This window comes from Mesoplodon densirostris, chromosome 4 (assembly GCF_025265405.1).
Source record: "Mesoplodon densirostris isolate mMesDen1 chromosome 4, mMesDen1 primary haplotype, whole genome shotgun sequence".
NCBI classification, from domain to species: Eukaryota; Metazoa; Chordata; class Mammalia; order Artiodactyla; family Ziphiidae; genus Mesoplodon; species Mesoplodon densirostris.
The window spans coordinates 27,409,607-27,437,141 of NC_082664.1; the positions used below are offsets into that span (position 1 = coordinate 27,409,607).

Consider the following 27,535-nt stretch of genomic DNA (forward strand, 5'->3'; position numbering starts at 1 on the left):
TAGTCTCTAGATACGTGCCTTGATTTAGGATCTGATTTGGAACTTGGACTTCTGGGTACTTATTGGGACAACATGGAAGGGCATACAAGGAAGGTTTATTTAAGCCATATCAAGGAAGTGATCTGACTTTGGAGCCTCCTTAGGTAGAGTTAACGTTTGTGTGCTAGTTTCTAAGAGGCTTCCCAACCTTCAGATTGCCCCTGGAACCTCTGCCTCATCTCTGGCAAGGGCAAGAGCGCTGTTGCCTGAAGGCATACACTGCCTCTAGAGCTAAGGGGATAGAGTGGGAAGGCCACAGTACTGACTCTCTCCTTCTTCCTCCCTTCCGCCTTTCAGTGTTATGATGTACTCAGCTGGTCCCGGATCTGGTGACTCCGCAGAGGGCTTCCCCGAACAACCGAGGCTCCAGCCACAAATTGGAAATCACACAACTCATACACTGGGTACTGAAACTGGGAGTATTAAGTGGTCCCTCCTTCTTTACAGCGGCAGAAGATTGAGAGTGGGAAAGGGGAGGAGAGAATTAAAGAGGTCTGGGTAGCACAGAGTTGATGGAAGAACTGGCCTTCTTTTAGTGACATATATTTTGTTCAGTCAACAAAGGTTTATTTGGTTCCTACTATGTGCCTGACACTGTCATAGACACTGGAGGGAAGAGATACCTCAAGGAAAACCAACCAACCAAACAGACTTGGCCCTGTTGCCCTTGTGGAGGGTTCACCCCCTCCCGTTTTTGGCCCCCTTATCAATGGGACACCCCCTTTTTCCAGATTAGGGGGAAAAGGGCCCATTTGGAACAGGATGATGAAGGAGATAAAATCTTATGTGCTGAAACAAGGTGTGGACTCAATGTTTGACCTAAATCTGAGCTGGGGAAGAGAGTTAGGAAAAGGAGAAAAATGGGAAAGAGCTGGCTCTCTCCAGTCTGGGCTAAGCCGGTCAAGATCATAGAAGTCAGAGCTGGGTGAAGCCTTAGACAAGGTCCAGCACCTCATTTTACAGATGAGGGAACTGAGGGGCGGAGAAGTTACGTGGTGGACCCAAGGTGGAGCCGTAGTGAGGCGGCAGAAGCGGGAATAAAACTGTGGACTTTAAATAATATTATGGGACTTACCTGGTGGCGCAGTGGTTCACAGTCCGCCTGCCGATGCAGGGGACACGGGTTCGTGCCCCGGTCCGGGAAGATCCCACATGCCGTGGAGCGGCTGGGCCCGTGAGCCATGGCCGCTGAGCCTGCGCGTCCGGAGCCTGTGCTCCGCAACAGGAGAGGCCACAACAGTGAGAGGCCCGCGTACGGCCCCAAAAAAAACAACCATGGTCCTCCAGGAGGGGTTTAATTTCAAATCCCGGCTCTTCTGCCGCAGCTGAGAGCCAGGCCCCGCCCGCTCCGCTCCATTGCCTTGGGAACTGGCTTCCCCGCCCAGCGGGAGCCTGCTTGGCCCTGCGCTCCCAATAAAGTTGTTGTTGAAGCGCAGTGGTACCATGTGAGCCGTCCCGGGGGTGGAGCCGGGGGTGGGGCGAGCCGGGGGCGGGGCCGAACGGAGGGAGACCCGGCGGGCGGCGGCAAGGAAGGGAGGCGGGCACTGGAGCGGGCGCGGGAGCGGGCGCAGGCGGCCGGCCATGATCGCGTCGTGCCTGTGTTACCTGCTGCTGCCAGCCGCACGCGTTTTCCGCGCCCTCTCAGGTACCGGCCCCGTGTCCTGACGGGCGGGTGCCAGGCCCGGGCCTGCCTCGGCGGGTCCCCGCGGGGCCTGGGGCGGCGTGCGTCGCGGACGGCCTCACAACCACTTTCCCCCGGCAGTGCCAACATGTGGGGAGGCCGCCCTCGGCCCCGCCGTGCCGTCCTGGACTAAACGAGGCCCGGGCCTGGCCGGCGAGCCTCGTGGGCAGCCCCCTCCTCACGCCTGTGACCTGGAGGTGTCGGGCCACAGTTAACGTGGAGGGGGCTGGGGGAGGGGCCAGAGCTGCTCTTCTCTGGCCCCGGGGTTGCGGAGAGGTTCCGGGTCCCGCTGAGTCACTGCCCTGGGGGTCGGGGAGGGTTGGCCGCTTGGGGCCGAGGCGAATGTCCGAATTCTCTGTGGACAGGGGCCAGTCGGCCCTGGGGTTGGATCCGTGGACTGAAGACCTAGACGTACCTGTTTTTCCCCTGGGTCAACTCCACACTCACCTTTCCCAGCCGCCTCTCAGCGGAGTCTGGTTGAAAAAACGGATGCTCAGAATCCAGAGACACATTGAAACCTCAGCTTTGAAGCAATGTCCCGTGCGTTTACAGATGTAGTGGGGTGGAGGCAATGCCCAGCGGGTACTTAGAGAAGAGTTATTGTTTAACTTTGCCATGATCTGCCTGCGCTCCCCACTCCTGGTCTTTGACGTTCCCGAGGCTCTTATGAGACCATCAGTTCCTCTGGGAGATCCCACAGAACCCCCAGACTTTTCTCTGGCATTTTAGGGGGCAGGACAGACCAAGAAAGACTTTTAGAAATAAGAGGTCCAACTGTGTGCATTCTTTGCTTTTCCTTTCTGGAACTTTACACAGTATGTGTGTGTGTGTGTGTGTGTAATTTCTGTTCCTATATATTTCATATAAAACACTTAATGTATGTATGTGTATGTTTGTATCTGCTACTAGAATGCGGGCTCCAGGAGGGCAGGGCCATGTCTGTTTTGCTCACTGTATCTAGTGCTAGCATACTGCCCAGAATGCAGTAGGCACTCAATTCGGGAATGTCTTGTGTGTACATACTTCTCAGAAATGAGGAACTCCACAGAAGTTTTCAGAGAACTAATGCATATTCTTCTAACCACGTTGCTGTCATTTCTGGAGCTCTGCCAGTGTCCATAATGGCAGCCTTAGTGACATATACTAGTCCAGAGGTTTCTAGACCAGTAGTCAGAGTTTTAGGTATCTCAGAGGAAGGGCCACCTCCCCCCACTCACTTGCACACACCTATTAAAGTAGTCCCATTTGTATTTGTACATTTGGTTTCTACAGATTTTCTTTTAATAAAAGAATTCTGCTGTTGAAAAACAAACCACCACCACCAACCAAAACCTGCTGAGTTTGAAAACTAATAACCTCACACATATAAATCAAAGAACTTCTGCCATCCGATATACATAGATGATGTTTCAAAGGGCAGGGAATTAATAAGTTCCTGAGACTAAGGTCAGCAACTCAGCCCATGGGTTTAGAGCAGGGTTTCCCAGTCTCAGTACTGTTGACGTCTGGGCCTGGGTAGTTCGTTGTGGAGGTGTCTCTTGCACTGTAGGATATTCAGCAGTATCTTCATCCTATAACCACTAGATGCCAGTAGCATCCCCACAGTTGTGACAACCACTGTGTCTCCAGACAATGCAGAAATGTTCCCTGAGGGCAAAATCACCCCTGGTTGAAAAACCACTGGTTTGAGGGATGTAAATCCACATAGACCCTAAATAAGATAGTGTCTTTCAACGTTTGAACCATTTTGAAGTTTTTCTTGCCTTTAAAAAAAAAATGGAGCCGATAAAATAAATCTCTGGTGATTGAGGGTCATCATCATACATGTCACTTGTCCTATGCTATAAATAAGTGACTTAGCGTGTGTTGGTGGGGGGAGGTTTTGTTTGCACCAAAATACTGTGCTTGGATTTTGGGGGCTCCAATTTTATAGTTTTTCCCACCTGCTTTTTCCTGTTGGCTGTCACTGTGGCTGCCGTTAGCAGAGAGGAGGCAGCTGTCTGTTGCTGTCAGTTGTTGGCACCTTCTGATTTACAGCCGCTAGAGTACTATGGAATGGGAAAGATGAAGTTTGGATGGGATAATGAAGTTTGTGAAGATTTATGAGTAGAATAAATAGATTTGAGAAGAGGACCCAGGGCCTTTGCTAAGAGAGAGATTGTACAGATTTTGAGACACCCTTTTTGTCTACTTTAGGCCTTTTTCTTTTAGAATGCATTCATAGATTAGTGGATTTATAGAACTAGAAAAGCTCTTGGGGATTATCTAGTTCAAACTTCCCTTGTCCTCATTTTACAGTCAAGAGTGAGTCCATCTCACTAGGGGCATTGTCCAAGGTCACATAGCTTTGTTAATTTCAGTGCTAGCCCATGACCCACAGTTCTAACTCATGGTCAAGTGCTGGTTCCAGTGTAATGTGGCTCTTAGAACCAGAGAGTTGATGTAAATAGGAGTCTTAACCTCCAGATAAAAGGAGTGTGGTTGTATGTGACCATCTCTGTCCTAGATTATGTGGGATAGCCATTCTTTCATTCACACACTGAATATTTATCAGATCCCTACCATAGGAATTAGTTACTACTTGTAAAGCATTTAGAACAGTGCCTGGCACATAGTAAGCACTTCGCTCTGGTGATGATGATGTTCCAGGCACTAAAATGGGCAGACCCAGTGATGGTACAGTGATGAGCAAGGTGGATATGATTCTTGCTTGTATGGGACTTAGTAGAAGTTGGGAGAAGAGCGTGGGTTGGGTAATGCTGTCATAACATGGTATTTTGGCTTTCTTCTTAGATGCTTTCTTCACATGTCGAAAAAATGCCCTCCTGGCGAAGAGCTCGTCCCCCCGGGTAGACGGCGACTTTGCCATGGCCCCTCGGGGCCCCGACCAGGAGGAGTGTGAGGGCCTGCTGCAGCAGTGGCAAGAAGAAGGGTCAAGCCAGCCACTCTCTACTGTGAGCGAGGGTCTGCTTATAGATAAGGGAGTAGCCCAGAGCAGCCTGGCGCTCCTGATGGATAATCCTGGAGAACAGGATGCTGCTGCAGAAGACAAGTGGTCCAGCAGGCAGCTGAGTGACCTGTGGGCAGCAGAGAACCTGGAGGAGCCTTTCCCTGAGGTGCTAGGAGAGGAGCCACTGCCAGAGGTCGAGGGCCCAACGTGGGCAGCAGTCCCGGTGCAGACCGGCCCCCAGTATGCAGACTGTGCTGTCCTCCCAGTGGGTGCCCTGGCTGCAGAGCAGTGGGAAGAGGACCCCGCAGTGGTGGCCTGGAGCATAGCACCGGAGCCTGTGCCCCAGGAAGAGGCTCCCATCTGGCCCTTTGAGGGCCTGGGGCAGTTGCAGCCTCCCCCAATGGAAATCCCATATCACGGTGAGTCTGGCAACCGGCTGAGTGAGCCGGGGCAGCAGGTTGTCTCGGATGTGCACACAGTCGCTTCTAAAGTTCTCTTGTGTGGAGCTCTGCTGCTGCTTTCTGTTTTTCTGAGACTCCTGCAGTGGCAGATCCAGAGGGGCCTTAGAGAGCATTTCATCCAGCCCCGTGGCGTTTCAGATGAAGTGATCACGGCACAGAGAGGTGGCAGGACATGCCTAAAGTCACATAGCTAGGTAGTGGCAGAACTGAAAGCAGACCATAGTTCTGATTCTCTACATTATTGGTTCTCTGGAGGTGACCTGGGGTAGCGGTGGAGAGCTCTCAGGGCTCCACTCTCTGCCTCAACCAGGATAACTCCATTTTTTTTTTTTTTTTTTTTTTTTTTTTTGTGGTACGTGGGCCTCTCACTGTTGTGGCCTCTCCCGTTGCGGAGCACAGGCTCCGGACGCGCAGGCTCAGCGGCCATGGCTCACGGGCCCAGCCGCTCCGCGGCATGTGGGATCTTCCCAGACCGGGGCACGAACCCGTGTCCCCTGCATCGGCAGGCAGACTCTCAACCACTGCGCCACCAGGGAAGCCCAAGATAACTCCATTTTTATCTGTGTTATATATCGGGCTTCCATTCAACTTTGGAGAATGAGTGCTGTGGCTCACATAGGTTTGAAATCCACTCTGCTGCTCCCTGCTCGAGGGCACATGGGAGACACATTATGGTTTCTGGCTCTGTAGGCATTTTCAGGGTTAGAGGTCAGAAAACACCCAAGGGTGAGATGACTCTAGAAATGTCTTTAATCTCAGATGACTGTTAAGCACATTCTGAGTGATTCTCCAGAGACCCATGCATTTACCAGAAGTGAGAAATTGTCGGCCATATTTATTGAACTTGTACTAGGTGCCAGGTGCTATGCTAGGTACTAGGGATACGGTGATGAACAGGCCAAGATTATCTTTGGCTTTGTGGAGCTTATTGTCTTGTCTGAGAATGTCCTTAGAGTGTTGTTCAAATCACCACAGAAAGGGATGAATGACAGGGAAAATGAAAAAAGGAACTCGTCACAGTATCATGGAGTCAGGAGTGGAGATGGTGGGCCCTGTGAATAACATGGACTTACCATGGACCTCTTCTTCCCGACACCTTTGCAGAAATCTTGTGGCGAGAATGGGAGGATTTCTCCACTCAGCCAGATGCTCAGGGCCTGGAGGCAGGGGATGGCCCTCAGTTCCAGTTCACTCTGATGTCCTATAACATCCTGGCTCAGGACCTGATGCAGCAAAGCTCAGAGCTCTACCTGCATTGCCATCCAGACATCCTCAGTTGGAACTACCGCTTTGCGAATCTCATGCAGGAATTCCAGCACTGGGATCCCGATGTGAGTGAAGATGGGGAGATGTGCCATCCTGCATTTGCTCTGGACCCTGGCTGTTTCCCAATGCTCTTAGAAAATGAATTGAACCCCATAGTTGTTCATATGATTGGCCTCCTGCCTAGGACTGGTGCTTGTCTTCCTGGTGTAATGAGTTTGGGGCAGATGCTGAGAAGACTGTCCGTGGTGCACGCTTTCTAGCACCTTTGTGCAGGCAGGGAGACGTGAGGGATTCAAGGAGCAGGAAGAGCCAGCACATGTATCTGATCTCAGCGTAACTCTGGGCCTGTTCTTGCTGGTAGTGGCTGTCAGGGAAGAGTCAGCACCCAGGGGACGTTTCAATGTGACCCAGCCTGAGACCCACAGCAGCTTCCCATGTGGCTTCAGTGCCTGCTCCTGGGGTGGGAGTCGTACTCCAGGGCCCTCCATTACTCTGGAATGATTGGAGTCCTTGTCATTTTCCCAGATCTTGTGTCTCCAGGAAGTCCAGGAAGATCATTACTGGGAGCAGCTGGAGCCCTCTCTGAGAATGATGGGTAATGCCGCTCCCTGGCACGTTTGCCAGTCTTTCTTCCTACAGCCCTGTCTGCTCTCTCCTGAAAGCACTGTATCTTTCTTTCATCGCAGTAAACCCTCAGTCTCATCTGCGAGCTAGCTCCTTTGTGTGGGTGAGAAGGAGAGTCCTGAAGTTTTAAAGCAATTTTGACATATATTGCCATTTAATCCTTGAAGTAACCAACCCTGTGAGGCTGGATATTATTATCCCCATTTTACAGTGCGGAAACTGAGGTTCAGAAAATTTGTGTGACTAGCTCAAGGTCACAAAGCTATAAACATACAACTCATAGGTTGTGGAGCCTGGACTCCGGCTTGTCTGGCCCTAGAGTCCATGCTTTTCCTGTCAGGTTATTGCTTCATACCCTTCTGTCCCTCCTTCCCCTTCTAGCCACTCAGTCATCTGGTTACAGCTGTAAGGGAGCCTCTGCAGAACCAAGGAATTGGCAAGGGCAAGGACTCCCCTTACTGGACTGCAGGAGCAAGGCATTAGGCACACATGCCTGGGCTACTGCCACTGGGTAGAGGGACCCTAACCCATCTTCAAGGACTCTGACCCATCTCCTTGGTGGGGTGTTCGTTGCAGGCTTTACCTGTTTCTACAAGAGGAGGACCGGGCATAAGACAGATGGCTGTGCTGTCTGCTACAAGCCCACGCGATTCCGTCTGCTCTGCGCCAGCCCTGTGGAGTACTTCCGGCCTGGCTTGGAGCTCCTCAATCGGGACAACGTGGGCTTCGTGTTGCTGCTGCAGCCACTAGTCCCAGAAGGCCTGGGGCAAGTCTCAGTGGCCCCGTTATGTGTGGCAAATACTCACATCCTGTACAACCCACGTCGGGGCGATGTCAAGCTAGCCCAGATGGCCATTTTCTTGGCTGAAGTGGACAAGGTGGCCAGGTTGTCAGATGGCAGCCACTGCCCCATCATCTTGTGTGGGGACCTGAATTCTGTCCCTGGTTCACCTCTTTACAACTTCATCAGGGATGGAGAACTCCACTACCGTGGGATGCCGGCCTGGAAGGTGAAATGGGAGAGGCCACTGCGGGGTTGGCTTAGGGAGAGATTTTGGTGTTGGCACCTGGTGTTGCTTCTGTGGCAGGGACTTCAGTTACACCTGTTCTGGCTTCCTCTGGCTTTTTCTTGTTCTATTGATATCTGGTACCCAAGCCTGGAAGTTAGGAGCTCGTGAGTGCCTTTGGTATATTGGAATCCTTTCAGTTTTTGTCATTAATTTATGTTTAGTTTACAGGTACATAAGTATATATGTAAGTGCATGTAAGTACACAAGTACATCCCTTTAAGGATTCAGACATTTTAAAATAAGACCAAAGTCCCCTTTATTACCTACATTTCCCACGTCTCCACTTAGAGTCAAGTAATAACTGTTCAAAGTTTGGTGGTGTTCTTCCAGGTCACTTTCTATGCATTTGCAGTAGTATCTAAGCTGTTGTGATGATGTAATCATAATCTACATTTATTAAGCACTTACTGTGTGCCAGGTGCTATTTTAAGCACTTTACATGTATTAACTCATTAATTTTCACAATTTCTATCATTGCTTCCATTTTATAAATGAAAAAGCTAAGGTGTAGAGAAGTTAGGTAATTTGCTTACTCTAGTTTTTGCAGGTAGTGAGTGGTGGAGCCAGGATTTGTAACCAGGTAGCCTGGCCCCAGAGCTCTTGCCCTCCAATACTATGCTGTGATTGCTTCTAACAGCTGGTATATAATGTACTGTGTGTATTTATAAATGTGATAGCTTATGTATATTTCATTTTGTAGCTTCTTCACTCAACAATGTACATATGTATCTATCTCATTCCTTTTAACTGCTGAATGTTTATAACCTAGGTATCTTATAGTTTTATTGTAGTTTATTTAGCCCTACCGAGGAGCATTCAGCTTGTGCTGATTTCTTTACATGTCACTTAATCTCCTTGTTCCTCTCTTTTGCCCCTGCTGATCCAACTTGTTGCTTAACTTTTGGCAAGGCACAGGGGAGAAAAGACATAAAATGACTGAATTATCGTGGAGCACTTTGGGCTTTTATTTTAACGAGGTTCCTCAAGTGCCAGCGATGTCCTGGTTGCCACGTGCGCAGAGAAAGGCATTATCCTGCCAGGAAGCTGCTATAGTCAAGGGGCTCAGGGAATGGGAAGAAGAATTTACTCAGTGCCTACCATGTGACAGCTGCTGTTAAGCACGGTGATTAAGAGCTCTCCTTTTGAAGCCAGACAGTCCTGTGTTCAGATCCCCGCTCTGCCGCCTTGGGCAAGTTACTTCACTTCCGTAAGCCCCATTTGCCTCGTCATACACTGGGGATATGATGGGACCTACCTCAGAGGGTTTTCTTTGGTGGATTACATAAAATAATGCACACAGTGTTTTCCAGTTTCTGCTTCAAAGGAAGCAGTCAGTAATTGGTAGTTATGGTTACCCAGATTCTTAATTGTATGTGGTATTACTATCCCACTCAATAGTAGAGCGTATTGAACCCAAGAGAGTTAACTAACTTGCCCAAAGTCACACAGTTAGTAAATGGCCATTCAACTGAAGGTGTGTTTTACTTCTGATGGCATACTGAAAATGTATGTCCTTTAGGGGCAGAGAGATTGCGTCTATCACTGCTCTCTCCCCAGCACTTAGCTAGTGTTTTGCACATAGTTGGCATTCAAATATTTGTTGTTGTTAAATGAAATAAAGGGGATTTTGCTACACACGTTGGAGATACGCAGATGACTGATGTTGCCGAATGTTTCCCCCTACTACGTTCTGTCCGTTCCCAGGCTGCTCATGGGCTTTGACCGAGGATGGTGACGTAGATACGGTAAAGTGCTTTGGTGAATTTCCCATTTGGTTTGACCCCGTGGTTTCCCAGTAATAGGCTTAAGATGCTAGACGGTGATCCAGAAGATCCAAAGATCAGGATAAACCTTTTCCCACTGCAGATTAAAGCCCCTGAAAGTTGACATTCCCTGGGCAGAGTAGTGTAGATTTTTCTGAGCTGAAATTTAGGGGACCCTATGTTCATATAGTTCTGTTCTCTTTGACTCGCATACCTCACTCTCTTAACCCCTTATTCCTGTCTCATGGACATTTCAGTGTTTCTAGTAAAAAAATAAAATAATGGTTTTAAATAGCTCCTTATTTTTAACTTTCCCCTGAGACGTATGTGTTTTGCTTGTGTTACGTACATAGTATGTGACTCTGTGTGTGTGTGTGTGTGTGTGTGTATGTATGTTTGTCTGCATGTCCCAAAACATGGGCTATTTCCTTTTTCCGTCTCAGATTCCTTATTCCCATCTGCTCTTTCCTTGTAGGTATCTGGACAGGAAGACTTCTCCCATCAGCTTTATCAGAGGAAGCTGCAGGCCCCACTATGGCCCAGCTCCCTGGGCATCACTGATTGCTGTCAGTATGTCACCTCCTGTCACCCCAAGAGATCAGGTGAGCACATGCCACATTCTTGGTTGGTTGTCCCTCCACACCCATTTTGGGAGAAAGCTGGCACCTCAGTGACAAGAGAAAGTGTAATTCCCTCAATTCTCTTAGCACGTTCCTTTGTTTTTTTCATTGTCCTCCTCATGGTCACCTAATGAAATGGACAACTTTAAGTCATAGCCATTGGAAAATCTCCTTGTCTTCAGAGCCAGACTTCCTCTGTGTCCCTACCTGTAAGCTTCTTGGTATTAAGGAAGTCTCAGCATGTGGCTCCTCTTACTATCTTTCACTGTATGGCTTTTCCTGGTTTACAGAGAGACGTAAGTATAGCCGAGACTTCCTGCTACGTTTCCGCTTCTGCAGCATCGCCTGTCAGCGACCTGTAGGACTGGTTCTTATGGAAGGAGTGACAGATACTAAGCCAGGTAATGGGAACTAAGCTTGTTCCCTAACTTGTTCCAACTAAGCTTGGTCTTCTTTCCTCTGCACCTCTGATATTTGTCAGTTATGTGGTTTCTTAGTCTTTTCTAGGTATAATTCTTAGAGATCAGCTTCTGGTAATAAGTATGCTTAGGAGGAAGGTCAGTGGAGTTCACTGGCCGTGTGCAGTGTGTTGAGAACATGGACCAGGAATCAAGAGACCTGGGTTCTAACTAGCTCTGAGACCTTGAGTAAGCCACAAGCTTTTTAGTATTAAGTTGCTAATAACCAGCATGTATACAGCATGTTTAAGAGAGAAAATACACTTGATGGGGCTTTGAAAATCATAAGGTGACAGTACTCCTGGTTGTAATAACAAGTTACTCCTACTGAGAACTTCCAGATTGTAAGTCACAGAGTATGCTTGATGTTCTCCCCTTCTTGTCTCTGAAAACACTCCAAAGCAACAAGGAGAATGAAAAAGAGAAATGCAACCTCCATCTTTGAGAAAGCTAGGAGACCTGAAGATATTTGAAATCATGAACCACAGCACAGGTGGAATGGTTGCAAGAAGCACTGGAGGTCATGCAGGGGTGCTGGAGCAGGTATGGAGAGACTGGTCTGTGGGGCCATATGGATCTCCAGAAAAGCCAGCAGGGTGCCCTTCTCCAAGGTGAGGAGCGTATCCTGAGGCACAAAATCAAAATCCCTTGTTTCGTCGACAAGAATAGGATGCACAGGTTGTGAAAGGATATTGTCTTAACCTGTTTTGGTCCAAAGAGGCAGTAGAGGAAAGACTGAGCAAGGAATCAAGCCAAATTTGCACGAAGCAGTCTGTTTAGTGGTGGGGGGAGGTGTAATACTTAAACTGCATATTTCTTTTGGCTAGGGGGAAATAAAGATGAACAGGACTCACACACAGCCCTGTGTCATAAGGAAAAATGCCTGTTACCTGGAATGCGTACCCAGGTCTGCGCTTATATAAGCTTTGTACCAATAGCTTGTACATAAAAACCTCAACTAATTCCAAGCTGGGCTGCCCAAAAGGAGCCAGCGTGAGATCTGTACTAAAATACTATAAGAAAAAAAGGTGGAAGAACAGGAAAAATAAAAGGCAGATAAAGAATGCTTCGGAGATAAAAACTGTTGCCATGGAACATATGAAAATTATGATTATTTCCCCATGAATAAAAAAATTAAGCAATTGTCTTTATAACATAAGAGTGCAAAAATAAAATAATTGCTTTTATAAAATGAGTTCAAGCACGTGGCAAGACATCAGTAGATGAAATGTAAACTGCAGAGCTCAGGAAAGAAGTGGAATAAAAAATTTAAGAATCACATAATGAATACAAAATTAGAAGCAGTCTAAGAGAGAATAGGCACTGCTGAAAACAAGCAAGAGGCAGAGGCCAGGAAGGATAAAAAGCACTAGAAAGAAAGTAACAGTAGTGGAAGTTAAAGAGATTCAACATACACATAGTTCGAGTTCACAAAGAAGAAACCCAGTATAATAGCACAAAGGGAATATTTAAAGGGATGATTCAGGGAAGATTTTCCCAAAATCAAGAGATCTGACTCTCCACATTGAGAAGGATATACCATGTCTCAGTAAAAAATGACATAGGAGAGTCAACAGTAAGACATCCTAGTGAAGTTAACAAAAGTCAAAGATAAAAGAATCCTTTGGGCAGAACCAAAAATATTGGGCTATTTTTAAAGGTAAAAATAATCAGGTAAGCTTCAGATTTCTTAACATTAACATTCGACTCTGGAACACAGGAGAGCAAGGTTTCAAAGAAAGATGGTGTGGTCAAAAATTTTATACTCAACCCAAAGCCTTTCATGAAGAAACTGCTAGAAGAATAACTTAAGACAACCAAGCAATGACTGAAAAAACTATAGTAAAAGGACTGGTGGTAAGCAATGAATTCATTTTTTTCTTGAAGGAATTTAACTTGAGTTGGCATTTTGCACAGAGCAGTGAACATTTCAATGGCTTTTTTTTTTTTAATTGCAAAGCTAATGTATTATTACAGCTGTGGTGATAGCAATAATAATAGTGGTGGCCACCATGCATAGAGCGACTGGCGTGTGCTAGGAACTGGGATAAGTGCTTGGATCAGTTGGGCTCAGGCAGGGAAGCAGTGGCTCAATGTTTTAAGAATAAAAAATCCTAAAGTTAAACAGTAGTAGGATCCCACATAGGTAATTCCATGTTAAGAGTAGGTTATTTTTAAAAACTCAGTACTGTACTTGAAACATAACATAAACATTTCAATTTAATAACAAAATAAGAACCTTTAAAATACACTGACAATCAGTTTGTAAGTAGAATCATTATATGGGGGAAAATATCCAGTTCACTAACAGTACCCAATAATAGCAGTATTTTCAAAATTGAGATTAAATTTGGGTAAACACACCCATCCTCCACATACTGTGAACGTACCCTTCCGTTTGCTTAGTATCCCCACCCAGGGCCGAATAGGGTCCTGATGAATCTCTTTTAAGGACTCCAGATCTAAAAACCTACCACCAGTTTTAGACCATGAGTAGAAAGACTTAAGTGCAGTACAAGGAGATCATAGTGTGTGATCTTTTTTTCTAGAGGGTTTGTTTAGATGTGCTAACAAATAATATTTCCAGTCCAATACCAGAGTCATCCAACTCAACTGTAGACATTCAAACTTGCCAAGTTGACTGTGACACTGACTTTAATGGGAAGCATCTGAGTTGCCAAAGTAGCTACAGTGCCAGGGAGTGATGGTCTAACTTTCCAACAAGTTGCCGTTGCATTGTGCTGGAGAGTTCTACATCACACAAGGTGTATAATAAAAAAAAAATTGTGATTCTCACTCTCCCCAACTCCCTTTGTGAAGGAATAATTCATAAGATGGGAATCTAAATTTTAAGTCCCCCTCATTTTTTTTTTTTTTTTTTGCGGTACGCGGGCCTCTCACTGTTGTGGCCTCTCCCGTTGCAGAGCACAGGCTCCGGACGCGCAGGCTCAGCGGCCATGGCTCACGGGCCCAGCCGCTCCGCGGCCGGTGGGATCTTCCCAGACCGGGGCACGAACCCGTGTCCCCTGCATCGGCAGGCGGACTCTCAACCACTGTACCACCAGGGAAGCCCTAAGTCCCCCTCTTGTAAATATTTTTAATTATTAGTGGTTTATTCTTTCCAGTATGGTTCTTAAAGACACTGAAAGGGGTTACTCTGTTTTCTTTTTCATGAGCACTTGCACATTTCCATTTATCTCCGGAGCTTCAGGTCTTTTAACATGTAAAAATAAACCATGTGCCCAATTAAGTGCATTCTAGGAAAAAACAGTTGCTAATAAATGACTTCCGTAAACTATTATTAACAAACCGACCAGATGGCCACAGAGGAAAGGCTATCTGATCAGTTTTTGAACCAGGAAAGTTCTGAATCCAGCTCCTCCACTGGCCCATCCCTGCACAACTTATTATCCTCTTCCCAAGTACTTGCACTTACTTGCTTGGCTGCTGCCATTGCTGAATGGTCCAGGAAGATGTGGCAGCTCAGGTAGAGGCAGTTGTGGCCCATGTGCTCATGTGGCCTGGTGGGACAGGCAGAGGCCACGAGTCCCATGTAACTGCTGGAGCAGTGCTGCTTGTACATAGTGCTGCATGGGTAGAACCTGGTGTTGAGAGAAGCAGTCTTCTTTCTTTTTTGTTTTTCTTTTCATGTACTAAAAAAAGACTTGATTTTTTTTATCCTCACACCAATATGAAAATTTGCGAAGTGTAAATGTCTCGTTTGGAAATCAGTCCATTGTCTTGCAGGTTCCAGCAGTGCTAATGAGAAGTCTGCTGCCATTTTGATTCTTGATCCTTTCTTTGTAGATCACCTATTTTGCCTCTCTGAGGCTTTCTGGTTCTTATCTCTAATCTCTTGATTTCTGAAATCTCATGATGGTTTACTCTACTCAGGGTGTTGGTTTCATTCATTGTTTTGGATACTCCACAGCCCTTTCAAATGGAAACTAATTTATTTCGAGTCACATAATTTTGCTGGTAATATTTCTTCAATAATTTCCTACCTTCTGCTTTCTCTTTTTGGAATTACTGTTAATTGGATATTAGAATCTACCATCTGTGAGATGCTCTCAGCTTGTTCATTCCTTCTAGTGATTTTAAATTTCTGCCATTTTATATATATATATATATATATATATATATCTCATATATATATATATATGTATATATATATATTTATTTATTTATTTTTGGCTGTGTTGGGTCTTCATTTCTGTGCGAGGGCTTTCTCTAGTTGCAGCAAGCGGGGGCCACTCTTTATCACAGTGCGTGGATCTCTCACTGTCGCGGCCTCTCTTGTTGCGGAGCACAAGCTCCAGACGCACAGGCTCAGTAGTGTGGCTCACAGGCCTAGTTGCTCCGTGGCATAGTGGGACCTTCCCAGACCAGGGCTCAAACCCGTGTCCCCTGCATTGGCAGGCAGATTCTCAACCACTGTGCCACCAGGGAAGCCCTGCCATTATATATATATATATTTTTTTTTTTTTTTGGCGGTACGCGGGCCTCTCACTGTTGTGGTCTCTCCCGTTGCAGAGCACAGGCTCCGGACGCACAGGCTCAGCGGCCATGGCTCACGGGCCCAGCCGCTCTGCGGCATGTGGGATCTTCCCGGACTGGGGCATGAACCCGTGTCCCCTGCATCGGCAGGCGGACTCTCAACCACTGCGCCACCAGGGAAGCCCTGCCATTATATTTTTAATTTCCAAACCTCTTTTTTAAAGCTCCTTCTTTTTTATACCTTTTTTTTTTTTAATGAATGCAATATTGCCTTTCTACTACTGAGGCTGATAATTTTTAAAATTCCATCTGTTCCTTCCAAGGTTCTTTTAATTAAGAGTTAGTTTCTTCCTACCCCACTGTTTGTTCCCAAAGATTCCATCAGGTGTCCATTCACATTTAGGAATGAGACATGAAAACGTAATGGCTCTGTAAGGGATGGTTCTAATTGACTGGTGAGTTCATTGTGACAGTTTTGATTTTCACCTCCCACCTCTTTTCTGGAGTAATGGTACCTCTGATTCCTGACCTCTTACGTGATTCAGAAGCCTAAATTAGCTTGCCTCTTGCTGAAGCGAAAACCATTTTCAATATCCTGCTGGTCACTGTGATTTTTCTGATTCAAAATGAAGATATTAGTGTTAGGAACATTTATGTTCCAAATAACATCACATCAGTCATCACAAAGTGAAACTGCAGTATTTAACAAGGAATAATAGTCAGAAAATAACTAATGGTTGAAGGTTTTAATTCATCTTTCTCAGTTCACAATAGTTCAAGTAGATAAAAAATAACTGAGAATACAGAAGACTTAAATAACATGTTGTATGGTAAATCTGATGGATACATATCAAACTCTGAACACTAAAAGCAGAGCAAAGACATCTTTTAAAATATCCACAGGAAATTCCTGAGAATTGGCCATATATTAGACTACCACAAAAATAATCAGTAAATTTCAAACAGTAGAAATAGTATAGCCAACTTTCCGTGATCACACATGCATTAAAAATAGAAGTTAAAAGAATGCTATCATCTGGACATTTAAAAAATTTCAAACAACTTTTGGGTCAAAGATGAAATTTAAACTGAAACTGCAGAGTGTGTAGAAAATAACAATAATGAAAATACCATATATTTGTGGTATATAGCTAAAATAGCTTTCAGTGAAAAATTCATAGAATTATATAGAATATCTTGAATCAGAGAATTATATTGATAAGAAAAGATTAAAGTAAGTAAATTAATTATCCCCGAAGTTAGAAAAGAGAACAAGCTGAAAGAAAGCAGAAGATGAAAATGAAAATAATTTAGAGAACAGAAAAACAGTAGGACTAGTAAGCTCTAAAAATCAGTTGGTTTTTTGAGTGAAAAACAGCTGTCAGATTAGCTAACCTATTTAAGGGGGCAGGGGAGGAGCAGGTAAAAGTATTCAGATGCAGAAGAATTAAGAGGATTATAAAGGGGTCCTTTTCTCAACCGAGTGCAAAAGAAATTGAAAACTTTGATGGCCTATGTTAATTTTAGAAAATGTAATTTACTAAAACTGATTGTGAAAGAGAGACATAACATAAATAGATTACCACAGGGTGAAAAAGTAGCGAAAGTTCTGAGATACAGTCCCACAAAAACACCATGTTCATGTTGATAGGAGAACATCATCAAACCTTTAAAGAACTTGTAATTCCATTACTGTTTAAATTGTTAAAGAGCACAGCAGAAGGGGGCCAAGTTATTTTTACAGAAGAAGTATTTGACACCACCACCTGACAACAGTTACACAGGAAAAGAAAACTACAGACCTTAATATTCTCCACTTATGAATATTGATGCAAAAAATGTACATAGACGATCAGGAAACAGAATCTAACATCACACTGAAAGAGCAATATACTATGGCCAAATGGAGTTTATCAGAAATATGAAGGTAGTTCAATATTGGGAAATCTATTAATGTATTTATCATGCTAATAAATATATGAAATCTATTAAAATACAGAAATGCATGTCATCCTGTAGATGTCAGAGACATTTGTTAAAATTCAACATCTATTCCAGATTCTTTTAAAAAGAACCTTCTTAAGGAAAAAATAGATAATCCCTTATACCCTTAAAATACATTTATCTTGGTCAGTCAGTGCTTTGGTGCACCATGGAGGAAGGGGCGTGGAGCCACCAGGTGCCTGAAAAAGAAAAAAAAAAACAAAAGCATTTATCTCAATCCAAAAATGAGCATCTTGCTTAAAGAAGACAATCTAGTGGCATTCCTGTCAAAGTTGGGAACAAGATAGGGATGACTACTGTCATTCAACTGTGAGAGACACCAGCCACAGATTTAGAAATAGAACATAGAAATATAGACAAGAAAATAGAAGTAAACAATGGAAAGGAGGGGGTAAACTATTACTAGCTGTTAATATGGTTATATAGCTGGTTATCCAAGAGAGTCAACTAACAGCTATTATTAGCGTTAATTCTGGAAAGTATCTGGGTAGACTATTAATATGCAGAAATCAATAGTATTCATATAATAAAATAATGATATATTTGTTAAAAGATGTAATTTTAAGAAGACCCTATTTATAATAGCAACAAAAAGAGAAAACAATTTAACAGGGAAAATGTAGGAATATTTCATTTCATATAAATTAACAAATTTATTGGCATGAAGTTGTCCATAACATTCTCTTACCTTTTTTAAGAAATAACTTTATTGAGGTGGAATTCACATACCATAAAATTCACCCATTTAAAGTGTACAAATCAGTGGCTTTTAGTATATTCAGAGTTGCGGAACCATCATCACAATCTAATTTTACAACATTTTCATCACCCCCAAAAGGAATCCCATATTCATTAGCAGTTATTTTCCCTTTATCCCTCCCCTTGTAAAATATCAACAGTGGACGTATGGGTTTCTGGACTCTCAGTTCTATTCCATTCATCTATATGCCTATCCTTATGCCAGTACCACTCTGCCTTGATTATTTTAGCTTTGTATAAGTTTGAAATAGAGAAGTGTAAATCTTGTAACTTCATTGTTGTTTTTCAAGATTATTTTGGCTATTCTGGGTCTCTTATACATTTCTATGTGGATTTTAGGATCACCATGTCAATTTGTGCAAAAAAGTTAGTTGGGATTTTGGTAGGGATTTACAGATCTGTAGATCAGTTTGGGAAATGTTGCCATTTTAACAGTATTAGCTTATGATCAGTGAACATGGAAGTTTTCCCATTTATTTAGATCTTTAATTTCTTTCCATGTTTTATAGCTTTCAGTGTGTCTTATACTTCTTTTGTTAAATTTATTTGTAACTATTTAAAATTCCTTTTGTTACTTTTATAAATGGAAATATTTTCTGAATTTCATTTTTGGATTATTCATTGCTAGTGTATAGAGATGCAGTTTTTGTATATCAGTCTTGTATCTTGCAATCTTTCAAACTCAATTTTTTTATATAAATTTATTTATTTATTTATTTATTTATTTATGGCTGCGTTGGGTCTCCATTGCTGTGTGTGGGCTTTCTCTAGTTGCGATGAGTGGGGATTACTCTTCGTTGCGGTGCACGGGCTTCTCATTGCGGTGGCTTCTCTTGTTGTGGAGCAGGGACTCTAGGCGCACGGGCTTCAGTAGTTGTGGCTCGCGGGCTCAGTAGTTGTGGCACGTGGGCTCAGTAGTTGCAGCACGTGGGCTTAGTAGTTGCAGCTCTCGGGCTGTAGAGCGCAGGCTCAGTAGCTGTGGCGCACGGGCTTAGTTGCTCCGCAGCATGTGGGATCTTCCCCGACCAGGGCTCGAACCCACGTCCCCTGCATTGGCAGGCAGATTCTTAACCACTGCACCACCAGGGAAGTCCCTCAAACTCATTTATTAGTTCTAGTAGTTTTTTAGTACATTTCTTAGGATTTTCTATATATAAGATCATGTCATCTTGCGAATAGAAATAGTATTACTTTTTTCCATTCCAATTTGGATGCGTTTTATTTCTTCCATAATTGTCCTGGCTAGAACTCTCATTACAGTGTTGAGTGGTGACAGCAAATATTCTTGTCTTATTCCTGATCTTAGGGGTAAAGTTTTCAGTCTTTTAGCATTGAGTATGATGTTAGCCATGAGATTTTTTTGTTTGTTTTTTGTTTGTTTGTGTTTTGTGGATTCCCTTCACCAGATTGAGGAAGTTCTCTTTTATTCCTTGTTTTTTAAGTGTTGTGGGTTTGTTTTTTGTCATAAAGGAGTGGATTTTGTCAGAAATTTTTTCTGTGACTATTCAGATAATCATGTGGTTTTTGTTCTTCAGTATTCTATTAATATGATGTATTATATTAATTGATTTTCAGATGTTAAACCAACCTTACATTTTTAGGATAAATCGTATTTGGTCATAGTATATAGTCATTTTTCTATTTTGCTGGATTTAGTTTGCCAGTATATTGTTCTGAGACTCGTTTTCCAACATGGGGGAGGAGGAGTTTCCCCCAATGCCAACAAACAATTCAACTCAATTCTGACACTGTCTCCCCAGCGATAGCATCAGATTCCACAGGTTAAGGGCTCAGTTCTACAAGACCCACCCCTCCAACACTTCAGGTGCCTGTCAAAAGACCAGGTTGTTCCCTGTGCTTCTTCTGACCTACTGGCTATAAATCAGAGGTTCCCACTATCCCCTCCTTCCTTGGGTTAGATTAATTTGCTAGAGTGGTTCACAGAACTTAGAGAAACATTTCACTTGCTAGGTCATTGGTTTATTATAAAAGGGTGTAACTCAGGAACAGCTGTACAGAAGAGATGCATAGGGCAAGGTATGTAGGAAGGGATGTGGAGCTTCCATGCCCTCTCTGGGTGCACCATTCTCCCTCGAATCTCCATAAGTTCACCAACCTGGAAGCTTTCCAAACCCTGTCCTTTTTGGGTTTTATGAAGGCTTCATTACATGGGCATGATTTATTAAATCCTTAGTCATTGGTGACTGATTCCACCTCCAACCTCTCTCTGCTCCCCAGAGGTCATAGGGTGGGACTGCAAGTTCCTCTCATCACATGGTTGATTCCATTGGCAACCAGCCCCCAACCTTAGGTATTTTCCAAAATTGCCTCATGAACATAACAAAAGGCACCTTGCTCACTCTCAACACTCAGGAAATTCTAAGGGTTTGGAGAGCTTTGAACCAGCAACTGTGGACTAAGACTGTATATCAAGACTGACTATATATGAGATATATATATTTGGTCATCTGAATGACCAAATATACATTTTTTATAAATCACAGAACTGTAATTGTTGAGGCATTTTGCATCTACATTCATAGGTGATATTAGTCTGTAGTTTTCATTCTTTGTAATGTTTTTGTTTACTTTTGATATCAGAGTAATACCTCGTAGCATGAGTTGGGAAGTGTCCCCTCTTTTATATTTTGGAAGTATTTGTGAAGGATTCATATTACTTTTTTTTTTTAATGTTTAGCAGAATTCACTAGTAAAGCTATGTGAGCCTGGGCTTTTCTTTGTGAGAATTTTTAAATTGCTAATTCAGTCTCTTTAATTGTTATAGAACTATTCAGATTTTCTTTTTTTTGAGTCAGTTTGTGTAGTTTTTGTCTTTTTAGGAATTTGTCCATTTTACCTAAGTCATCTAATTTGTTGGTATACAATTGTTTATTGTATTCCTATAATTTTTTTATTTCTTAAGGTTGGTGGTGATGGCCCCCTCTTTCATTCCTGGTTTTAGCAATTTGAGCTTTCTCTTTTTTTCTTGGTCAGTCTAGCTAAGGGTTTGTCAATTTTGTTGATCCTTGTTATCCTTTTTCTTAGTTTGGGTTGTTATAACAAAACACCACAGCCTGAGTAGTTTATAAACAACAGAAATTTATTTCTCACAGTTCTGGAGGCTGGAAGTTCGAGGTCAGGGTGCCAGCATGGTCCAGTTTCGGTGAGGACCCTCCTCTGGGTTGCTGATTGCCAACTTACTGTTGCATCCATACATGGCAGAAAGGACAGCTCTCTGGGATCCCTTTTATAAGGGCATTAATCCTGTTCATGAGGGCTTCACCCTCAAGGCCAAATTACCTCCTAAAGGCCCCACCTCCTAATGCCATCACACTGGGGGTTAAGATTTCAACATAATTTTGGGGAGAGACAAACATTCAGTTCATAATACCTATGAATGTCAGTAAGATCTGTAATAATATTCCCTCTTTCTCTCCTGATATTGGTAATGTGTGTCTTTTTTCTTCGTGTATGTGTGTGTACATGTATAGGTGTGTATAAGTATGGACACGTATGTGTGCATACATATGTATACACATACATACACAGATACATATATGCACACAATGGATGGTGGGTGATAGAAAATCTCTGGAGGAATACACCAGGAATTTGTTAACATTGGTTGCCTCTGGAGAGAGGAATTGAGTGGCAAGGTCCCAGAGTGGGAGGGAGCCTTTTCACTGATATTTTTCTCTACATTTTGATTTTTGTACCATGTGACTGTATTACCTATTCTAAAGAATGAATTTAAATTTTTTAAAAAGTTGCTGAGCCAGGGAAGAGATGTCTGTGTTAGAGACCTCTGTCTGTCTGCTTCCTGAGGTTCTTGACTTTGGTCCATTGTTTTCTTCCTCTCCTCACCTTTTCTCTTTCCCTTTTCCCTTCTGGAACAATCTAGTCAAGGATTTGAGTGGGATTTCAGGGTGCAAGGTTCTAACCCTGCTTCACTGTCTGTGATAAAACCCTTTCTCTCTGGTCTTCTACAGAGCGACCTCCTGGCTGGGCCGAGTCTGTCATTGAGGAAGACATATCTGAGCCTGAGCCTGACTTCCCCAGGTAATCTTCTTCCAGTTCCCTTCTGCTTGCATTCCAGCCCCATCGAGGTGTATTCGAGAGATTCCTGTTGGCTTTCCTGGGGCTGATTTGGGGGAACACATTTTGCTGAGCTCTCTCTTCCCCTTGTGTGTGCTAAGTTTATGGAGGAACAAACTGGTGTGCAGAGGCCAGAGGTGACCCACCTAGGTTCTTGCAGATGAAAAGCCCCTGCCCTTTTCCTTTGGGAGTAAGGCCTCACAGAAGAGCTTGCTGACCCATGGACAAGGGTACATTAGGTATACTTCACCAGGTAGCAAGAGGAGAGTGGGGGGTGAGAAATGTCAGCAGGACTGTATATAAATGTGTCTGTTTCTAGGCTAATTTTAGCTAAGACTCTCAGCCTCTTAATTAGCATGGGAAGGCATTTGCTGAGGTTGAGTTATTTGGGATCATCCCTTAAAAAACTTGATAAAACCCACAGAGAAGTGACCTTGGGAAAAGTTCAGTAATGTTTGTTGACTGACATCTTCCCCTCCATCCCCAAAGGACTGTAGGCACCATCCAGCACTGCCTCCACCTGACCTCGGTATATACTCATTTCCTGCCCCAGCATGGCCGCCCAGAGGTCACCACAATGCCCTTGGGTCTTGGAATGACAGTAGATTACATCTTCTTCTCAGCTGAGTCCTGCGAGAATGGGAACAGAACTGGTAAGCTTGGTGGATCCTGGATTCCTAGAAGCCACCCCCAAGAGTCCCTGGGAACTGATGGTAGGTCAGGCATTTGATCACATGGCTTGGGCTGCTGGGACCTGACCAGCAAAGGAACAGATCTCATACCTACCTGACACTGGTCATCCTCATCATACTTCCCTTAGGCCATTTGCCCGCCTTCTCTTTTTATCCTTATAGCATTAGAGAGATGTGGGCAGAACAAGCTGTCCCTCCGTTTTTTTTGTTTTTTTTGTTTTTTTTTTGCAGTACGCGGGCCTCTCACTGTTGTGGCCTCTCCCGTTGTGGAGCACAGGCTCCGGACGCGCAGGCTCAGCAGCCATGGCTCACAGGCCCAGCCGCTCCGTGGCATGTGGGGTCTTCCCGGACCGGGGCATGAACCCGTGTCCCCTGCATCGGCAGGCAGACTCTCAACCACTGTGCCACCAGGGAAGCCCCGTCCCTCCATTTTAAAGATGAAAATAGAGCACCAGGAGGTGCTCTATTGGATTTGTTCAGTGGCAGCTGGTTAGTAAGGGACTTGGTTAGGTTAGAAACCCCATTTCCTGTCTTCTCACCCCTCACAATAGTCACAGTATAGCAGTCTATCAGCCCCATGCCTGTTTTGTTTAAAGCATGTCTTTTAAAATGTTTAGATTTTCTGTTGAGAAATCAAATTTTATATAGCAAATCTGGACTTCAGCTTCTCTTGGAAAATCAGAAGATCTTGTAATGCTGGGCTTGGACGTGCACTCTAGTTTGCCGCAGTCCCACCGAAGCCACCCGGCTTCGTTCATTGACATATCATGGCATATCTGAGAAAATGAGGCCTCCTCCAGAGGCGGCAGGAGGTGAGGGAGGATAGGGCCGTCGAGGAGACGCAGGCTGCTAAGGTGTAGCTCCCACGGGCCCCCCCACCCCGTGCAGTGTGGCTGCGGCTGCCTTACCCACCGGCCTCTGCTTTGTGCTCCAGATCGCAGGCTTTGTCGGGATGGAACTCTCAAGCTCCTGGGCCGGCTCTCCCTCCTCTCTGAAGAGATTCTCTGGGCTGCCAATGGCTTACCCAACCCCTTCTGCTCTTCAGACCACCTCTGCCTACTGGCCAGCTTTGAGATGGAAGTCACTGCCCTATGACGGTCTCCCAGGGGAAGAGAACTTCTCTTCCAGAAGAGCCACCTGGATCAGAGACTGTGGAAATATCCCATGCTTCTGGAAACTTAGATCCAAGAAACTTACGTCCCCTCCCCTGCCCTCCCCGTTCCCTTTCTCCCATGGCTACCTTTCCTCCAGGCCTGTCCACATTCTCTTGCCTGTGGTCCCTGCCCCGCCCCAGCCTCTTCCTAAACCTGTGCCACATACTGGGTGGCCCTGGGAGAGGCAGAAGGGGGGGTTCCCCCTTCCTTCCATGTATCCAGTGCTCTCCCTTGATTTTAATTACCAGGGTTGCGGGAGCTATTGATCTCATTGGTTATTTGTTTTCAGGCCGTTTCATGGTGGGGTGCCTTCTGACCTGACCTTCTCCCTGCCTGAGACCCCTGGGCCCAGCCCTCTTGCCAGACACACACACGTGAGATGTGTGTTGTGTGTGCATCCTCTCGGGGTGGGACTGCTCTGTGTAGCCATGCCTGTCTCTGACTAGCCCACTTTCCACACTGGGGCTGTCAGCCTAGGGGCAGGTGGAGGGCGTGACCGGGTAGCTCTGTGCTGCCAGGCACATGGGCACCTGGCTGCCAGCGGCAGGAGCATGGGCCCGTCTCCTTTTATCATCTGTGTTTCGTTAGGTGTCCATTCTGCCAACCAGGGCACCCTCATTGTCCGGGCTCTGGTAACAAGTGGGCCCTACGAGCTGGAACAGCGGATTCAGGGATGCCCTCGACCCAGAGCTCCCCACAGGCCTGGCATGTTTCCTCTAGGGCTCATCCCTTTCCCCAGGCTGCCCTGTGGGAGGCCGAAGTTTGAACCCCTGTGCGGGGTCAGTGGGCAGGGTTAGTGGATTGAGGTGCCAAACTCTTTAAGCATGAGGAAGAAGAACTGTCAGGAGACTCCTATCTCACTGGAGGACTGCGGCGAGGGTGCGAGTCCCAGGGGGAGAGCGCCGGCAGGTTCTGCAGCTGCCCCAGCTGGGACGCAAGACCTCAGGGACTTGTCCCCTTCCCTCTGCACAGCTAAGCTGCAGTTCTCTGTTCCTCTCCTCCCACTGCTTTTTACTCTTTGCTGCCTCCCCCATCCCCTTCCTTTTTTCCCCTAGAAAAGCCTGGTATTTAGCTCAGGCCAGAACTTCTCAGCAGAAAGGTGGCCCTGGGCAAAACTGGCCCAAGAACTGGAGGTGGTGGCCCATGGCCTCTGCTTTCCCTCTCCTGGTGCAGGGGCACCCTGACCCCTTCAGGGGGTGCTCCCTTGCCCACATGAGTCACCTGCATGCCTGAATCCTGCATTGCTGGGTGTAGCTGCTGGCCCTGCAGACTTGACTTGCTGTTGGCCCACTTGGCCTCCAGAATGGGACTGGAGGATATAGCTGAGAGGCTGGAGTTCGGGACAGTTAGCTAGAGGTTAATGCTTTCTCCTTTTTTTTTTTTTTTTTTGAGAGCCAAAGACCCAGCTTGAATAATTCTGCTGCTGCGTTCATGGTTATAAGCTTTCCATGCCTGGGTTCTGGGGAATTTATCTATTCATGTATATTTTTAAACATTATTTCCTGGGTACTGGGCATGTGCCTGTCTGAGCCCCAGGCCTATCTGTCCACACTCCACCATCCACTCTGTCTCTCCCTGGGCATCTCCTGAGATGGTCTCAAGACAGTGCCCTATTGGTTTGTAGGACTAGGGCCCATCACTGTTTTTTTCTGCCAGGAAATGTAGTTTAAAAATGGCTAAAGATGGCAGAGGGCAGGAGCTTGATAGATGATCTTTTCCTTGTTTTCTTATTTGTTTCTGTTTTGGAAATGAAAGGGGGTTTTAAAGGGTCATTTTAACTCTCTTTTCCAAATAAAGGTTTACCCTTCCCCCCTACTGGTGGTTATTTTATTAGGATCCTGAAAGGCATGGGGGAGGGAAGGCCTGGGGAATGAGGTGGGCAGAGAGGAAGAGACTGATCCTGGGGTGGGGCCTCAAACCTGAGATCTAGACCAGAGAAAAGCGTTATCATCTCCCTCTGGTAACTGAGCAGATGCCCACTACTCTGAGGCCTGGGAGGAACGGCTTGGGTGCAGCCTCCTGCCCGGACTTTCGTGGGGTGCAGCTCTCTTGTCCGTCCTCGCCAAGCTAGAGGAGAATACTGCTTTCAGCTGCTCTCATTCTTATTCCATCTGCTGCCCCTGTACCTCCCGTACCTCCGCCTAGTCCAAGAAGAGGAGGATCTGTCGCGAAAGCAGGATGAGAAGTGTTTTCCTGGTCAAAGCTATAGCAGCTGCATGAGGCATGATGCATGTGGCAGATGCCTCTTGCCGTGCTTCTATTTTTGATCATCTCTTCTGTGTTCAGGAGCCAGGGCTGAGCTGTGAGCCACCTGTTGCTGGCAAGGTTTCTCATCTTTCCCGGGCCTCACTGTGCTGGGACTTCGTCTTCCTCCGGCCTTCCTGTGCAGCAGGTCCACCAGCCCGTGCCCGTGGGAAGAAGCCCTGAGACAGGTGTGGTTTTCTGCCTTACCTGAACAGAATCCCAGACCCCACACCTCTGAATCAGTACCTGAGAATCTGGGTTATTTAAAGCTACCTGGGTACCAGTTGAACCAGCTGGGTTGGGATTTAGCCAGGGATTAGGAACACCACTTGTCATCTTGGCCTGGTCACTTGGTGACTGGGGGTAAGTTAACCCCTCCCTATGTTGCACATATCTTGGTGAAATAGAAATTAAAGTAATATTCTTTTCCATGTGTGAGGAATTTTCAGATCTGAAATTACGTTATTTGAAGGGATGCTAAAAATCCCAGAGTATTATTGGTAATTACAATAATTGGTAATTACTGGTTACAATTGGAATTGAGGGTGGGTAGTTCTCCCTAGTCAGCCTGGACAATTGGCCCTGGGGGCTTGGAATTATTTTATAGCTCCTAAGCGTTGAGGTATGTCCCCAGAGACCCCTTTCCTGGCCTGGAGGGCTTCCCCCTGGTGAGCTGAGTCAGGTAGCACCTGCACGGCAGTTTGATTCACAGTCTCCAGAGTGCTTCCACTTCCATGATCCGTAGACAGCTGCACTACAAGGTGGCAGTTCAGGTGTGCATATCTTACCTTTATATCCAAGGAAACAGAGATCCCAAAGAGGTAAACTGAGAATCTCCTTTATTTCTTGCCACCCAACTCCTCAGAACACAGCCTTTCCTGGGAGAAGAGACAGGTTGTCTTGTAAGGCAGATAGATACATGGGGCTGGGGCTGGGAGAAGGGAAGTGACCAACCAGCCCTCTGCTGGCTTGTTTTTAAATTTTTTTTTTTTTTTTTTTTTTTGCGGTACGCGGGCCTCTCACTGTTGTGGCCTCTCCCGTTGCGGAGCACAGGCTCCGGACGCGCAGGCTCAGCGGCCATGGCTCACGGGCCCAGCCGCTTCACGGCATGTGGGATCTTCCCGGACCGGGGCACGAACCCGTGTCCCCTGCATCGGC

The 27,535-nt window shown here is 45.5% G+C and overlaps 1 protein-coding gene across 2 annotated transcripts; it reads left to right on the forward strand.

Annotated features, from left to right (window-relative positions):
* The first annotated feature begins 1,550 nt into the window (after positions 1-1,550).
* ANGEL1 (angel homolog 1) lies at positions 1,551-26,771 on the forward strand. 2 transcript variants are annotated; one of them, XM_060095788.1, is made up of 10 exons: positions 1,551-1,684; positions 4,514-5,089; positions 6,236-6,462; positions 6,923-6,992; positions 7,598-8,031; positions 10,330-10,456; positions 10,765-10,875; positions 22,182-22,251; positions 22,777-22,940; positions 26,420-26,771. In XM_060095788.1, the coding sequence occupies exons 1-10, from the start codon at positions 1,621-1,623 to the stop codon at positions 26,437-26,439; spliced, it is 1,863 nt and encodes a 620-aa protein (XP_059951771.1). In that variant the 5' UTR covers positions 1,551-1,620; the 3' UTR covers positions 26,440-26,771. The 2 variants fall into 2 exon arrangements, with proteins under 2 accessions (XP_059951771.1, XP_059951770.1); XM_060095787.1 differs by lacking the exon at positions 26,420-26,771 and adding an exon at positions 23,914-25,948.
* The last annotated feature ends 764 nt before the right edge of the window (positions 26,772-27,535 follow it).

Bases quoted from the DNA above. Each gene is read 5' to 3' on its own strand.
- ANGEL1 (XM_060095787.1), top strand. From the start codon at position 1,621: ATGATCGCGTCGTGCCTGTGTTACCTGCTGCTGCCAGCCGCACGCGTT. The intron at 8,032-10,329 runs GTGAAATGGGAG...CTTTCCTTGTAG, and splicing joins GTGGGATGCCGGCCTGGAAG to GTATCTGGACAGGAAGACTT. The intron at 10,876-22,181 runs GTAATGGGAACT...GGTCTTCTACAG, and splicing joins AGTGACAGATACTAAGCCAG to AGCGACCTCCTGGCTGGGCC.